Genomic DNA, 17,722 nt, shown 5'->3' on the forward strand with positions numbered 1-17,722 from the left:
CATTTTTGAACTATCTGGCCAGAATTAAGGTGATGTGACGAAGACTGACGAGGTACTGGAGAGCCTCACTTTGGCTCGTTGTGAGATCTTGTTAACATGGGACGATTCACGATTCAATTTCTCAAGTATTTCCAGCAAGTTCTGACGAGCTGGATGTTGGAACCCATCCTCAATTGATGAACTCGTGTCCTGATGTGCGTACGTTGGGCCCTACATAGAAGTATCTCAAGTTGAGATGCGTTCAGAGTAGAGGGAACTTGTTAAAATCATGGGCAATAAGTCTCACTGTGTATATATATCTGCTTAGCATGATGCCATGAAGGGTAAGTGTGGAAAAAAAGATCATTTCACCAAGATCAACAACATTCACGTTTTAGATTGATGACCAAACAGGGGAAAAATCTCAATTGTTCCTGTCCAGATTTCGTTGTCAAGACAAAGCAACCTGCATTCTTACAAAAAAAATCTTTGCACACATCTTTGCCGTGCATTTTTCTCATTGACACGGCCGAAGAGTCTAAATTTTCAAGGTGGGCAAAGTGTGAGATAACGAGTAAATGAAAACACACGACTTGAGCGAACTTTTTTCTTCTTGGTCGAATTCAAAGATTGGCCGCCGGGCAAAATACGAGCTCATTGTGACCTTTCATTAAGCTTGGAAAGGTCTTATCACAATTGGGTGTCTCATTCCTGCTTCTCCATTTCGCTTGAAACAATGAACTCGAGTGTACCCACCATGAATACACGTTCAATAATTAGTGCACGGGATCCAAGGGTTCCAAAGAGATATGAAGTTCGTAGTACGAGATGAAGAAGTGGCTCATTTCCATAAAACGAGAATTAAAGTGTCAGCCTCATAAGCTGGAACGCGATTCTAATCCAATTATGCCAGGCCCAATCACGACTGGGATCCGCAATAATCAGGGAATAAGATATCGCCAATCTCCGGTGCTGCCAAGATCTGGACCATGTTGTTTGGGGTATTCGAATCTGATTAGCTTGCTCGTTGTTGGTTGTTCCAAGTCTCCCCATTCTTGTTCCACTGGCAAAGACTATGATGGGATCTTCTTTGGCAGTGGCTGACGGTGCTTCCCCTCCGACGATTATTGTCTCGAGCACTTGCTTAATGTAGCTTGACTCGATAAAAGTTTGCTGAATAACTTGACTTCTTTATTTCGTTCCAATGGTCTCTGGGAAGTTACTCACCGAGACCAAGAACATTCACGGAGTTCCGTCTCTAATGCGCATTCAGTAGCTTTTTCCATCCGAGAGCTTCATTCACACTCCATCTTCAGTTAGTCAATATTGACCCTGGTTACTTCTATGCAGTTTACAGTTCAGGGCACATGGTTTTCTTGCATTAGTGCATATGCAGAATTTTTGTGTTTACCGTCTCCAAATGATCAAACCATCTTTTATCTCCTCTTTGAGAATAGTTTTGTCCAACTTCATAATTTCCCAGTTTTTTTTGGCGATTTTCTTTTTTTCTTTTTTCTACTTATTTAGACAACTTTTAATCTTTTTTTCCCATTCATTCAGGCCCTGTTGTGTTTTCCCCCCTTTTTGGTACTCATATCCATTTCAAACTTTATTTTTAACTTTTCTTTTTTATAGGTTTAATCACATGGAGGTTAAAACTAAGGGATATCAAATGCAGCGCCTCTTTTGCTTTATTTTAGATTTTCACGATTTTTGTGAAAATCCACAAATTTTTGAAGGCGTTTAGGTTAGGTTCGTTTCATTTGCTGGTTTTGTTTTTCGTTCCTTTATTTTGTTTCATTTTCTTCTGTTTCCAGGCCCCCTGCGCAATGAGGTCATTCGTCAAGAACTTAGAATCGAGCGATTGACCAACCAGGTTCAAGAGTTGACTCGGCTCTACAAGAAATGTGATAGAAATCGTAAGAAAACCAAGCGTTTCCTCATGTCCGTGATAGAGAAATATCGAGGTGATAACGTGCATTTGTCCTTGGACAAGTGCTATCAGTATTGTCATGACCATAAATTCAGCGCCCAAGTGTGCGACGAGGTCTGCTCGTACGAGATGAAGGACAGCCCCTGCACCCTCTGGCAGTTCGATTCAATGCGATCCAAAAATTATAACACTGCCCCGTCCATCGACTACTCCACACCTCCCTACATTCGGGTGGAACGAACCACCACGGAAACGGCCCAAGAAACATCAACCTTATTCCCACACTTTTTTCCCGAAACATCCACCGTCCACAAACCTTTGGACCCATCCGAGTCTGTGACGAACCACGAATCCCCAATGCACCCAACCACTGACACCAGTACAAGTATTGAGTCGCCTGAGAACAACAACTTGACCAGCCCTGTTTGGAACCCCACGGAGAGTACCGAGCCCTCAGTGACAATGGACAAGGTGTCCCTCTACGAATATCTCTTTCAATTTTTCTTCACTTTCATCAAGGACGAGGACAGCTTCCACACGACCAAATCCCGTCCAGAGCCAAAGCCCAGCACCCCGAAATATAGTGCTCTAATAGAATTCAAGAGACCCAAGCGAGCAGCTCTCTCGACAGATCGAATGAGGCGATCACCCAAGTCTGAGTCAGATGATAAATCTGTGATAAATTCCCGGAGAGTGGACAATTTCTCCACTGTAAAAAACGCTGACGTGAGTGGTCAGCTTATATTGTCGAAACGGCTCTTGAACCCTCCACCGTGTTCAACATTGACTTGTGTGATTAATAACGAGCGAACAGCCACTGTTTGTTTAAGCATCACTGAGAATTTCGACAATGACCAAATGCATGCAATGTTGAGGCCCGTCAATGATCATGAAGGACAGGGTAAGACCTCACGTGTGCCTGGACTAACCTCTCACTCACAGAGTAGTGATGATAATAACAACAATACTAATGCTCCAAATAGTAACCGCCTTCCAAGAAACCAGATTAACTGGGTCATGTGTACGTACCCTCACCATTCATGTTGATAAGTTTTCGCGTCATTAACATTGTTCATGTTGGTCGAGTTTTAAATGCCTGTCAATGGGACGAAGGACAAAGAAGGAGGCTCAAAGGAGCTCTCCTCTTCAAAAGGCTGACTGCAGAAGGAAGTCTCATTGTTTTGAAGCATCAAGATATTTCAGTCTCGCTCCTCTGAAGCGGAGAGTGATGCTCTTGGCTAGAGACTGCTTGGTTCTATCCCAGCAGTGCTAAATTTCGTTCTCGTTTTCCCCGTCTTTTGGTACATGGATCAAGCTTGGAATGAGCCAAAGGCATCGAGCACATATCCTCGCTCAATACAGAGACAACAGATGATCTTTTATTATCGAAATTCAATCCAGGGCTGTGAAGTGTTTTTTCCTACTTCTCTTGCTGAATTGTTCCCAAATTTTGCCCATCCTTCTCTTTTTTTCTGCTCTGCTTGCCCATGTACTACTGAAGGCCGCTTTTTACGGACTTCGACGTCAATTTTGTGAATAAAAGACTACTATTGTGCGTAGAATGTCTGTGACGTTGGCAAGGTCTACCTTTGAGGCAGATGTCACCTCGGGCGGGAAAATCTCAATCAAGTGAGGTAAAGTAGACCTGATGCCGTTTAGGTGACCAACTTGGCTTGAGGGACGAACGGAAATGAGTTGTCTTTTGGTCATGTTTCCACGAAGCGTTTCCACAATAACTCTTTTGTCATCATTTTTGCAATGACAATAAAAACTAGTGGAAGTAGGCGAGATTTAGCCAGGTATTTGGGCTCGAAGACACTCGAAGAAAAAGGGGTGGGTGGAGCAAAAAACACTGGCAAGAAATTTGACACCAGAACGTTGCTTGATGATTCTTTTCACATTGTGTAGTTCGGCTCTTTCTTCTTTTTCTCTCCCCGTCTTGACGCTCCTCTTGGCATAGTTCTTCAAAACTGATTGACCTCCAAAATGGGTCTTCCTTTTGGCTCTAATCAACCGATTAGAAGGCAATTGTCAATCCACGCCTCATTTCCAAGCTAACGACACCCATTACCGTACCCCGTTCAAAGCATTTTTCAAAGCCAAAAAATGTTCCATCACATTCGAAAGCAATCACACAAAGTGGTCTGGATTTCTGAGGTAGCGTTTGATGTGGTCACTTGAAGGAATTCCAATTAACGTTTAAACATGTCGACTGCATACAACCACGGCATAGCATAACCAGAGATATACATAGTAGTGTGTACATGCATAAGGCAACGGCCAAGGAGCAGAAGAATGGGCCAAATCCCTGTGCTCTGGAGCAAGGACAAAGGCCTGGGAATGTCACTTGTCGACACCTCCAATTCAAGCCATGAAAATACCTTTCGCATGAGGAAAACATCGAAAACGATCTGCTCACTCCTGGCTCGCATTGCAAGCCCAATTGAGACAATGTCAGTCGCTCGCAAGACGGCGACTATAAATTGTAAGACATGAAATATGTCAAGCACCGCATGAGAAAGGCCGATTCCTGAGGCCATGCCAACTATTCAATAGGTAGTCGCCGTTATAGATGAGCATTGAGCGAGTTCACTACTCCACTACATACTGTACATACACTACACACAGAATATACGTAGAGGGGACGTGTTTTTCGCTTGCACTCTTTCAAGTCTGGCGGACTCTCAACTATCGTAAGAGTTGTGTACTTTCCTAGGCCGATCGACCGATCCTGCCACGAGAATGGAGGTTTCCCCAGTCCTCCTCAACACGAGCATCATGGGGCCGAGAGAAACAGACCCTTGAGATCATAATTCATCCATCAAACAATCGCTCTAACGTCAAGTTTCCAACGACAAGTCCAAGTCTTGTTTATGGTCCAGAGTGTGCGAGCGATACAGCTGATTTGAGAGGGTGGGTGGACTTTGTACGAAATTTCCAGCCTCTGGATCGATCAGTTGCTATCAAAATGGATCTGGATCTGCCGAATGTCGTTTGCCGTGGCTCATGGCATTTCAGTCCAGTTTTTCCCTTAGAAAGATTAGCGAATTTGGTTTATTCTGATCAGCCTGAAAATTCTTGCTTGATGGGCAGACCTCTCAGCAGATACAATCGTTTGTCTTCCTGACGTACTTATGTCCATTCTGTAGCGTGATCGTAATTCATTTGCGAATCGAGCTGGCAACAACAACTCATCAAAGTGGAACACAAACTGCTATGGACGTACTGTATGTAGAGTAGTTCTCATTGAGACCAGCAGGCGAACCTGAAGCGTTGACTTGACTGGGTAAAGTAGATTTTGAATGTGCATTTCGAGAGCTTAGGTCAATCCCCTCTCAGTGTGTCGTTGACATTTTCATGGAGTGAATAAAATGCGAGAAAGGAACATGGACCCGACTTGATTTTAACCCCGGTTAATCATGACCTCATGCAGACATGTATCTGTACTATGTGTATGCCGTGTTTTCAGACTTGAACTAAATGCCATCCTGCGATCACTTTTCAATGCCAATTTTCGCCTTTTCAGAGCACTTCAACGTACTCTACCGTGAGAATTGGACTCACGCTGCCCGAGAAGTGATCAACAAATTCGAACAAATTGTGATACGCAAGGCCAAGACCGAAGGTTACGACGGAGGGGATTCGGAGGACTCGGTCCAATGGAACTTCAGTGGAGCCCTCCTCTATTCTGTCACTGTCATTACCACCATTGGTATGAATGCTTTCCAGCTTTTGCTCCAAGCTAATCCATTTATTCAATTACGCACTGATACCTACATGATAGAGCAAATCATACGTGCATATAACCTTGGACAATTGTTTGATCATTGCCGATAAAAACTTGGAACTGGCTACGTGGAACTGTGTTTGGAAAAAGGCAATTATTTATTGAGATCGTGGGAGAAGTCAAGTTTGTTTGGATTTGTAACACTTCGAAAGCTGCGAATGCAGAGACATGACATGATATTTACGCTTCTGCAGTAGAGAAACTGTACATCCTAGTGCTGTCTTTCATTTGTATACTTGCCAGGGTTAAATCAAAGAAGGGCGACAGCAGTAATACGTTTACAACAAAAAAAAGTTCAATCCCCCCCTCCAATCTGAATCCATTTGGACAAACTTCAAAGAGCCAAGTTTTTGATAGGGTTTAAAAGTCAGTCGCTGTGACGCAATTTCTATTCAGCCATCTCAAGCGAGTCAACACGACCACCACAACTCTCCCAAGAAGAACTTTATTATCACATACTACGAGTATACTACTACTCTCAACCTTCTCCCAGTGAACGAATTTCCTCACAATGAAAGGACCCTCTTCAAATGCGCCAATGAGAGAACTTTTGCAGATGTGGAGAGGGCCTCTTTTTAGCAATTGTTACACTTTGCTTGGCTTGGAATAATTTAGCAGATTCGTATTTTTGGCCCGCTTTCTTTTTCTGTCGAGCTCTTGGGAACCGCGAGTTACCAAGGCATTTTAGTATGTACCTTGGCTTTGGAAAGAAACATGAGTGCGGCAAAATGTCCAGGAACGGCGGCAAGTTTTGACAAGTTCTACGCCGGGCTTTTGTTCCCGAAGTGCATTGATCTTGTCTTTGTCCACAAGCCAACAAGCAATACTGTATGTACTGTCGGAATGGTTTCCATTTGCTTTTCACTCTTGCGTTTCAGGCTATGGAAATATTGCTCCGAAAACCAGTTGGGGTCGAAGTGTCACTATGATTTATGCCATCTTTGGAATGCCCCTCTTCCTCATGTGGGCCTCTCAGATGGGCACACTTTTGGCTCATTCATTCCAGCTCGTGTACTCAACCATTTGCTGTGGGATTTGTCGGCGAGGTAAACGGAAACGGGCCATGTCACGGATGAGGAAGAATGAGCAGCTTCTCTTGCAGCAGAAGCAAAAGCAGCAGGAAACCGTGTCCTTGCCCGGAACCGTGGACAAGGAGAAACGCATCGACGGAAGTATCAGTACATCAGCATCCAATACTTTGCCCCCGAGCCGTGTGCCACTTCCAAACACGACCACGCCCAAAGTGCACCATTTTCAAGTGAACGAGTCCGAGCCTGCCTTGAGTTTGTCGTCCACGTCGAACTTGTTGCCCAATAAGGCTCATATGGCGGCAGACACCCCAGTTCACGCTCCCCTTGCTCTTGCCACACCTTTCGTATTTAATCAGCATCATTTGGAAAAAAAAACGGCCCAGAAAGAGATAATGGACCCGCATGTGAAGGAGCTCCTATCTACTTGTGCCAAATATAATCTCGATCAGGGGCCTAATGGAAAAGATGATGGCTGCTCAGCCGAAGTGCTCGAGGAGATTCGTCACGTGGAGGCTATCGAAACTATTCGCAATCAATCGGCTGTGTCCGTGATTGTGAATCCCAACTCTCCGCGTTCCCCAACGTCTCCGGGGCCTTTGCCCCGTCCACCGCCTCAACTCAGTGATGACACCACCACCGTCATTAACGGTTCCACTCCCCTGGCCATGCGTCGGGCACGCCTAGGACATCCGACTGTCGTTTCCGTTTCCGTTGAAGGAAACAACACTCCTGTGACGAGCCTGCTCGGGTCTCCGTCAATACTCAAGTCGCCTCCCCCTTACTCTCCCAATCCTTTGTCGAAGCTTCAGACCAGCAGAGATCCCTCTCCCGTAACCTCATTACGGCTGGGCGCTGATGGTGGGAGTCTTAATGGTATTGGCAGCTCAGATAAAGATGACAATGCTTCGTCCGTCATTAAGGTATCGGTCCAACCTCGGATGCACGACAACTCCTCCAGTCTTCAGGACCGCGTGCCAGTTCTCCCCGTTCTGATCTTCGTGGGCGGATACATCTTTATCGGTGCTGGGATATTCTCGACGTGGGAAAATTGGTCCATGCTTGAGGGTGCTTACTTCTGTTTCATCACGTTGACTACCATTGGATTTGGTGACTTCGTTCCCGGCGATGCCGTCCTGAACGATACCTCGGAAAATGGCCAGGCGAAGCTCCTCATTGCCTGCATTTATGTCCTCATGGGACTGGCTGTGGTGGCCATGAGCATCAATCTCGTTCAAGAAGAGATCATGGGCAAGTTCAGACAATTGGCCAAGGACATGGGAATCATAGACGACGACGATGACGACCTAGTATCTGCTTGATCAATAAAAATACCAATTTGAACAATACATCTGCTTCGTGATAATCTTTGGCTATAGCTGGCAGTTTCATTTTCCGGGTTCAAGTAAGTCAAGAGAGCTTGAAGCGCACGAAGCGGACACAAATCGAAGTTCTGATGATGCGTGATTAAGTTTAAACAAGGACGGGGGTTTTTCAGGGAATAATTGGAGCCAATTGTATGCAAGAAATTTAATACTAAATAAGACGACGAAAAGCAACTACAGTAACAAAACAACAGAATCAAAACAAGCCGACCAACACAACAACCGTTGGACAACTTAATACACATCAATCTTTGACTACCTTCGCTTTGTAATTTATCTGCCACATTTAATTTTATTTTATTTTACTGAACGTTTTTTCAGCTTTTGCTTAAAGGTTTACAAACGATTGATCTGGGAATATCTAACGTCGTATGAACAAACACGTAAATCGCTCCAACGGATTGGCACTTGGGAGAGAAATTTTAAGAACAAAAAAAAATACGTGTGAAAGATGAAAATAATAAATAACTGGAATTTGTGACTTTTGCATACATCAATGCCTCCTATTGACGTTGAGAAAAAATGATTGTTGACCACCAAAATGAGACTCTCTCCAGAAGCAATACTACATTATGCGCAAGCGGTTGATAAGTCCGCAAGAAAGGAACAACGTTTCACATCCGCTTCCAAAACTGGAAGAAAGACCCAAAACTTTTGGCATGATGAAAAGCCTTATTTGCCAATTCTTAGCCTGTAAAAAATTGCCACATTATCGAGAGCATTGAGAAATTGTTATTTCCAGTAACCATTGTAGAAATTGCGCACACGATACTAATGAAAATTAAGAAAATCTTACATGCTTTTGTAATACAACACCTTTTTAGAACGAAAGGTGGAAGTGTTTCAACGAAATTACCTGATTGACGCCAAGTTTCTTGGCCAGATTTCTTTAGAAGTTATCACCAAAACTTTGTTGAAGACTTGATGGATTTTTTCACCAAACCGAGATTTAATTACTGTGACAAGAAGCAAACTTATTTCTGGCAAGAGCATAATTGTCCCCTGGCTTGAAAGACTAAATAGTAGAAGTGTTCCAAGGTCAATGGAACCATGACATGATTCGGATCTGCTCCATTTCTCAACATTTGTGTAGAATAACACGCCCCACAAACGTACGTAATCCATTCTACGAGTAAGCATGTACAGCATTGTCCTCTTCTCAAGCCTCGAACAAACTTATACGATAAGTGTGATGAATACACAACAAAGCCAAATTCGTACACGCTCGTCCGTTTCTTAAGACGATTTGAACCCCACTCTGGTAGGATGGGTGCTTTGAGCAAACATGGTCTCTCTCTCCTTCGTACATAACGCACTCGTCGTGCCTTCTCATTGTGGACTCTTTGGGACCACGGCGAGTCACTTGGGCGTGCAAATCTGTTTACTAAGAAAGGATCGCTCATCGATCATCGCGATCTCGGCTCTGGTTCCCTCAACCTCGCTCCATGTCTTAGAGAATCACGAGGAGGAGCTGAAAAAGATCACACCTAAAAAGGTTCGTACTGAGTTTGTTTTTTGTTCCAAAAGGGGTAGGAAGATTCCATAGGAACTCTTGAATGGTGATACATGTGTCACCCATGAAAGATTGGTAGGTTGTTATCCAGGGTACTCATGACTTTATCTGTCTACCACAAAATTTGTTTAGCCTGTGCAGCGAGTGAGTGTGACCAGCAGTAAGAGTTTTGAGCATGAAGGAGCAGTGTTTCTGAGCTATTTGACAGAAAACAACAATAATAACGCATGTGGCTTTTCTTTTTCTTTTATTTTTTTGCACTTTTAAGTCTTGTTTTACTTATCATAGGAGTGCACAAGCTTTTTTTGCTTTGGTCATAAGTTATAACTTTACCTTACCTAATTACGTAATTTGCTTTTATTTTATCAATTTATAGCACAGATGAGAAAGAGGCCCATGAAATGGAAAGTAAACTCAAACATATCGTAAAATGGAAATTGTAAGTGGAAACAGGATATTTTTGCAACTAATGAATATCAATGTTCTATATTTGGACTGTTAAGTTTTTCATCAATTCCTCAATGTTTTGTTCCTCAGTTTTGTAACTATAATTACAATGCCAAGGTTAAAAATTGTAATTGGCATTTTCCCAAGAAATTGCTATTCATATAATCAATCCCTAAGGTAACTATATCTTGTTCATACATGAAAACATCCAGAATTTGAGTATTCAAAAAAGTGAGGGGATAGGAAAGAACACTTTTACAACCATATTTTAATTCCTTTGATGGTCTGTGAAATAGCAAAGAGTAATTCAGCAGAACCCTACTTTCAACAGACCAAGTGCATGGCAAGAATTAGAATGTACAGATTAAGATCAATGCAAATTTTATGGGGATGGTTTTGTTCTCTTATTGTTCATTTTACTAATCACCACGCAGCTGTTGCGCCTAAATTCTGTTGTAGACAGCCAAAGTCATGAGTACCGTTATCCAGAAAAGAGAAGACTGGATGGTATGGAAAAATACAATTGATGTGGGCTTAAGTTTTTTTTCATATTTATTGCTGCAAATCAGGGTCACAATTATTTAAAATGTGTTATCCGATTAGGGGTCCAAAATTTTCATAGTACACGAGGTTGGGAGACGATTGAACAAGCGCAGGAATCCTTTTTTGAAAAAATCCGATTTATCCAAGAGAGAGGTCTTCAAAGAAGTTAGTAAGCATTTTTCATAAAGATTTTCAGCCTTTGGTTTTCTTCTTAATCCTGTAACCGCAAAGCCCTTTTGCCAAAGAAGGAACTCGTCACTTTGTCTTGAGTGGAGTATGGTATGGGCAAGATGCTGTAAGTTTAGTTTTTCTTAGAGACAGGAACCTCACGCAAAAAGTTAAGCGATTACAGGCGAATACAAGTAATAAATTGGGTGAAAAAATGCAAATAGAATCATACAGAAACAAATAGAACTATGAATCTAGATTTCAATGATGAAATTGAGGCAGTTCTTATACTCAAAGTCAATTTAAGGGATCGGTCAACTGTTAATAGCCATTACAAATGTATGAAGAAAACCATGGTTCAGTTCTTCCAGTTAACTATTACGAATTTATATGCAATTGCATAATGTAATCACCGGCTAGCAGCTGTGGTGCATTGGTAAACCTGAAACCATTATTAAGAGTAAGGTAATAATTATTATTGGTTGTGACGACAAAGCAGGAATGCCCCTCATTTGGGACATTCATCATCCAATGGCAGGCTGAGTGAGACAGCTGCTAACTGACTCCGTAACAAACAAACGATGTAATCACATAGTAAATAAATCAACAATTGTAGAAAAAAGATTTCAAAAATATGTAATCTGTGGAACAAGAAAGACCAATCATTTGGCTTATCAATTAAAAACCATTTCTTGATTGCCCCTCTGTAACAAGGGAGTCTGAAACTTAACGGCCACGTTATTAAATTTGAATTAATTCACTCTCAGACACGAAAAGGTGTATGACAGAGTTTGGATATTATGATATGAATAGAATGGATAGAAAATTTAGAATAACTAGATGTTATTGGTAGGTTCTTAGTTAATGCTTATTACTTTGGCCCCGACAAATGATGTATTGATATACAGACAGTTCATAGAGAATGAATACAAGGCTTAGAGTATTCAGATGTGTTAAAAAGAATGTACAAAACGTGGAATCAAAAGACAAGGTTTTAAGAGCTTACCTGAAGAATGAAGCATAACTTATCGGCGCTATTTTGACACCACTATTTAGTTCTCGTGAACCTAGTGAAAATTGGACTGAGACGTTCGATTCCATCCCCGATATTTGTATAAATTGAAGCGTGAACTTCGCATGGGTTTCCTAAACCTTTTTATCATAAACGCAAAATAAGAATGAAAACATACTGAGAGTAGCTCTGATTTAGAGGCCAAACCCTCATTTGATTCAAGGACGAAGACATTAGTCTTAGGTGGTTTATTGAGAGACGAGACTGAAACAAAACCATAGGTGTAGATAAATTAGGATCAATTATGACAATAGAGCAAACACAATCCACGTCAGAAGTAATTATGGAGATATTTTGTCGGCTCATAGTTGGATGGGTCGAATAAAACGTTTTATAGCAGATCTAGGCGGCTTTTAGGATCTTATCCTAAAATAAGTATTGCTCTAAGGGAATCGCATTATGTGTCATGCATCAAGTGGTACCTAAATCTTTTACAATTGGGCCAATTTTGCCAAAATTTACAAGTATAGTGCTTAAGGAATGATGGCATGAAGGGGACGTAATTTTATGTGAATTTTGCTTTATGACAATCCATACACAAGGGCACTTCCTCCAATGGGTAGCATTTCTGACCATCGGGCCCGGAGAACAAGACTGAGCATTCCTGGAAGCAAAAGAATATTATCTTTATTTTAGAGTCATCATCAAACCGTAACCGCGCAATAATTCATAAACTCATGCCTCGAGGAGGGGCTTATAAATTCAGAAGTCTGAACGCCATCCTTTGATCTTCATGATCTACGCAAAAGGCTCTTTCGACCTATTATGCCTACCTCGCATTTGAAACACTCAGGATGCCAATCTTTTCCCAGTGCTGAGAGTTTGGAGACGCTTTTCTCTCCAGCTTTGGGAATGATCATCTCTTGACACCCACAGCATCTGGGCGAGAATGTCCTAGAAAAAAAGAGTGTTTTAAGCTGTTAGGCCCATTGCAAATGTTTTGCTGCCCTCAGTCGGTAGGAAATGTCAGACCCATGAATCAGCATCGTGTGGGATATTATGGAAGGACGCAAAATTGCTTGATATGGCAAAAAAAAAACCTTCTTACTTGTGATAGCAGTCCTTGCAATAGATGTTCTTTTTCTCATCCGGAATGAAAGAGACGCTTTTGTCGGACAAGCTGAGATTACATTTGAAGCAACGGAAGCAATCCGGATGGAAGAGGCCGTCTAAAGCTCGGACGAGCTCGCCACCACTGACTTCTTTGCCACATTTACGACAATCCATGGAGCCTCCAAGGTCACTCTGGAAACAAGAAGTTGGACTGAAATGAATAATTGTCCAAAACCTCAGGATTGGCCATGGCCCTTCGAATGAAAAGCGTAAGTTTCATCACTGGTTGAGAAGCTATTAGGCATTCTGGTGAGTAGGTACAAGATAGGACGAGAATGTGAGATACTGAGGCCTTCGGTACACGTATTTTGCCGAATTTCAAGATGAGTTTAGCGTTTTGGGGAGGAAGAGAAATTCCCAACCACTCGTTAAGAGTCTGTTTGAGCATTTTATAGGATTTAACAAGCCTGGTAATGGATGTCCTAAACTCTCGCTTGTTTCAAGTTTGGGCGTTAGGAAAACCTGAAATATCATAAACGACTGCGAAGGGTCGCGATAAAGTCAGAGGATAATGGATTATGGCTAGTTCAAATTACCATGGGCAATGCAAATGAGTTGTGCTTTGGACTGCTGAGATTGATGGAGAAGATTGCACTAAGGCATCATTCGATACGACCCTTCTGAGCCCTCCATGACATGTCAGAGGTCTGAAGACTCGATTGTTGGCAACCGCGATAAACTAAGGAGCGGAGCCACATTCTGGCAGAATCATACATCTCAATTGCTCGATTGTCAATTGCGCTTGCTTCATATTGCTATCATGCCTTGATGTTGGGAATCGGGAAGCAATTGCTGAGCAAAGATTTTCGACAACTCCAAACCTCAATGGTTTGCCCTCAGGTTCCATTGGTCATTGTTCGTACGCATGGCAAGTAGTACGCCGGCGAAAAAACACCACAGGAATCCTGATCATAAATCTAGCCGAGAGCCCATAATTTATTGCACTCCTGACCAATTTCCATGCCAAATCAACCCCTAAACAGAAAGACAAGAAGCCAGGATTTGAAGACCGAACCTCGTGCGCTCTACTCTTCAACTTCTTTGCCTTGAATGCTGAAATCTAGGACATTTTCGTAAATCTCCTACTGACATTTGCGTTTTGACAGGAGTCGGAAATGTATCCATCGCAAGAGAATTACGGCTATCTGACTTGGCCGAGTACTACTGACCATTACACGAACTGATGTACGCGAGCATTACTCTAGTACTACATACTGTATGTATGTACAGTAGGTACACAGTACTACAGTACCGATAGTCTACGTACTCGGAATGAATGTGAGCAACGGCCTTTGAGGAAATAAGTGCTGAGTGTGCGTTCAAGTAGTCCATCTTACCTTGTAGCAGTCGGCGCAGACAAATTTATTGTCTTTGGCATTGTAATAGGATCCGGTGATGCTCTTCTCGCATTTGCTACACTTCTTGCGATACTTCTGAAAGTGTAGCACAAAAGAATGAAGGTCAACTTTGGGGCTTGGACTCCTCAACTCTCGCCCAAACTGACAAAACTCGAAAAAAGTTCGTAGTCCTTGATTATCTCCGCCTTTCATGGCTACTACTACTTTTTTCTCAGACCCCGAATCAAAGAGCAGGTAGTATACGTGGTAGCCACAGATGCATCTCGCATCACTTTGATTGCATTTTAATGGAGTGTTGCCTTACAGCTTCATAATCCTTTTCGCAGATGTTGCGTTCGCCTTGTTTGAAGTAAGTACCCGAGATTTCGGTCTGGCATTCGTCGCAGATCATGATGCTCACGTTCAGTTATTCAATCTGGAAAGACAATGACACAAAGACTTCAAGAACTAACCGGAAATCTCAAGTCAAAACATGCGCTTGCGAATCATTTCCCACCTATCTTAGTCTATTCTGTACAAGAAGAAGAAAAACAGTATCTTTTTTTTTATGAAGTGCCCAACGGGGTAGGAATCAACCCCAAAATGAAGACAATTGATAAGGATTGCCAAGTTTTCCTGTAATAAAAGCAAGACCATCATCCGATTTTTTTATTATGACGGGAGAAACCCGATCCTTTGATAGACACGAAAATCTTGCCTTTGCCCTTGAAGAAGCTCAATTCAATCGCTAAAGAGGCCAATAAATGAACGTGTTCACCGAGAGAATTTGATCCCCTTGCATGACAATGCTTTTTTTCATTTTTGGACCGACCCCATGAAACTGCGGATGCAAATTCCGTCTTTGAAGAGACAACTATTTTGAATCACTGCACTACAAAGTACCTTTTTTTAGCCTCGAAGACTGTCAGCCAATCACCAATTTTCGAGTGTTTGCTCCCGCTATTGCCAATTTTTACGGCAGTTTGCAATTTATGTGGCTCACAATATTGACAGACTGTCATGCGCAGTGGCTCGCATCATCAGGGAGGAGTTTTCCCACTTCACCATGTGGATGTACGGTACAGCAGGACTGTCATGCGCAGTGGCTCGCATCATCAGGGAGGAGTTTTCCCACTTCACCATGTCATTCTAATCCATGTCCGTTTCGTTCTCCTCCCTCATTCTCTTTCCCCGTGTTTGCGGCGTCCAATTCGGCTAAATAGTCCTCCAAACAAGTCTGCAGTATGTTGCTCAGGGTTGAAAAAGTGCAGATGAGAGAATACTGTCCTTTAGCGACGTGGCCTTCAAGTTGCTCCAACCATAAAAGGAGGGGAGTGGGAACAGGCCTGGACTCTGAATTTTAAACGGACCGCTCTGTGCTCGTCCATGTGAATGCCGGTTGTGTCCCTGCTTGACAACCCGGGTCATGCAGACATTTGGACAACCAATCTACAAATGAAGCCAAGCGTGTCTTTCGCTCGTCTAATTGAACTTTGGGTCCCATTGGGGCATTGGAATAATGACATCCATGAATATTTTGCAGACAATACACTTGCGCTATCGAGCGAGGATGAGTCACTCGGTCTCGTCGAAAATTTATCGGCTTTTAAAGAAACTTTGTCGGGGTTCTACCTACTTACGAAAAGTTCTCCAAGTGCCGAAATGAGCCCACACCTTGTCGTTTCTCGACAACAAACACACATGAAGGTGAGCGTAGTACTACTGTAGGGATGAGAGTAGGCCTATCACCACTCACCAACACCAACACCAGAAAGAACTACCTCGAGTGATGAGAGCTTGGAGAGGAATGCATTTGAGAGTGTTAAAGTCTTTTAGGATGAACTTTGTAGGGTGTGTGTGTGTATTTGTGTGCACTGTACACACCCACTGCAGAGTGAAGCCAAGGGAGGGAGTAGTAGTAGTAGTACCTCAACAACACATAATGCTTGTAGAAATACCCTTGCGCGAGAACAAATCGCCAATGCCTGCATGCTCCGTGAATGAGTGACTGGAGAGGGCCTGAATGTGATCCTGCCAGGCTTGCGTACGAATGCCAAACTCGATCGAGTCCATGGAGTGTACGTACGTTCAGTAGTGGCTGCACGTAGGATAAGGTTTGAACAACGTGCCCTACGTATTGTTGTTGTTCCCTCCTCCTCCCCCTCCTCCTCCTCTGGGGTTCGTTCGTTCATGCCAGCCAACGAGACCAAATAGTCAGGATAGAAAGGATACAACGACGATGGATTGTGGGATGTGTTTTTTCCTCCTTATTTAGTGAGTGGAGGATTAAGAAAGTCTTCTACCAAAAGCGCCGAGTGGCATTAGGGCCGAGAGGACTTTGAATGCTCAATCGAGCATGACCATGATGCTAGGATCATGACTCAAGGGTTAAGGACTCGACCGACACTCCGAAGGCATGACTCGGTGATAGCTCAAATGCAGCGAGCAAATTCGTCAGATTCTTGCTGGTCGGAATGTTCAAGATGGGTTGCATAGGGCGAGTAGGCATTTTGCCATTGGAAATGCACGACCGTCTGAATGAGTTGTAAAATTCACTCGGATCGAGAGATGAGTCACGTTTTATGGGACAAAGTGGCAATTTGCACACTTGTAGGGTCAAATTACCCTTCCTTGGTGACGACCAAGTAGGAGAATTTTGACAACGATCGCAGTTCTCTCATTGACTTTTGCACCTGGAAATCCCCTGGTTACGATCAATTTGAGGTCAAGATGAGGCACAATTTTCATGATATTTTTCATCAATTAGTTTCCAATCACCATCACGACCCTTGCCCACCAAAAAGAGCCATCACTGTTTTTCAATATGTCTAAGTATGGTGTTTTGCGGTTTTCCCTTCTTGGGCTTTCCGTACCCACATTTTACTACGAAGCTCTCTCTCTCTCAATAGCTTTCAAAAAAATAGCCCCATAATCAAGCGTCGCTTTCCGATGATGATGAATGTCTATTATGTGAAAGGTGTTCATGCTCAGCCAGTTTGGAAAGCTGCCATGGCAAGCACCGCAGTTCTCCCTGAATCCCTGTCAGGTTGGAGCCCATCATATCTGGTTCGTTGCTCATGACGATGTGTAAACGAGCAGAAGCCTGGTAATGAAAGAGCCCGCTTAACATGTGAGCTTTTTCTTCCTCCTCTGGGCTCAAGGATAACTAGCTCTTTCGTCCCAGGAACAGGAACCTCGTTCAAGGTACACTAAGAGGTCTCTTTGGTAAAAACGCTCTGTTCCAAATCATGATAAGAGTTCAGCTGTGAGCTCAGTGCATGTGAGACGTAATGGGACGAGGGCAAGGTATCTTTTCAGTCAGCCAAACCAACCAACCCACCGACCCGAGGAACTCTCCTTAACGCCCTGTTGGAACAATGTGTTCCCTCAACGTTTTTGAACAAAGCCTTTTGTCGC

At 43.0% G+C, this 17,722-nt stretch overlaps 2 protein-coding genes across 7 annotated transcripts; one reads left to right on the forward strand and one right to left on the reverse strand.

Annotated features, from left to right (window-relative positions):
* Positions 1–1,793: 1,793 nt before the first annotated feature.
* Positions 1,794–8,052, forward strand: LOC131887084 (uncharacterized; the record flags this gene model as incomplete). Its single annotated transcript, XM_059235582.1, is given in 3 exon segments — positions 1,794–2,813; positions 5,439–5,624; positions 6,578–8,052. Coding segments are annotated over 3 exon segments (2,678 nt in total), but the record flags the coding sequence as incomplete, so codon positions are not given.
* A 3,976-nt stretch (positions 8,053–12,028) lies between these two features.
* LOC131887095 (zyxin-like) lies at positions 12,029–16,364 on the reverse strand. 6 transcript variants are annotated; one of them, XM_059235603.1, is made up of 6 exons: positions 16,234–16,364; positions 14,631–14,741; positions 14,306–14,401; positions 12,904–13,100; positions 12,629–12,749; positions 12,029–12,459 (listed from the first exon to the last, which is right to left on the reverse strand). In XM_059235603.1, the coding sequence occupies exons 2-6, from the start codon at positions 14,715–14,717 to the stop codon at positions 12,361–12,363; spliced, it is 600 nt and encodes a 199-aa protein (XP_059091586.1). In that variant the 5' UTR covers positions 14,718–14,741; positions 16,234–16,364; the 3' UTR covers positions 12,029–12,360. The 6 variants fall into 6 exon arrangements, with proteins under 6 accessions (XP_059091586.1, XP_059091585.1, XP_059091584.1 ...); XM_059235602.1 differs by having other exon boundaries at positions 16,062–16,355; XM_059235601.1 differs by having other exon boundaries at positions 15,942–16,355.
* Positions 16,365–17,722: the final 1,358 nt, after the last annotated feature.

Source organism: Tigriopus californicus, chromosome 9 (genome assembly GCF_007210705.1).
Source record: "Tigriopus californicus strain San Diego chromosome 9, Tcal_SD_v2.1, whole genome shotgun sequence".
Taxonomy (NCBI): domain Eukaryota; kingdom Metazoa; phylum Arthropoda; class Copepoda; order Harpacticoida; family Harpacticidae; genus Tigriopus; species Tigriopus californicus.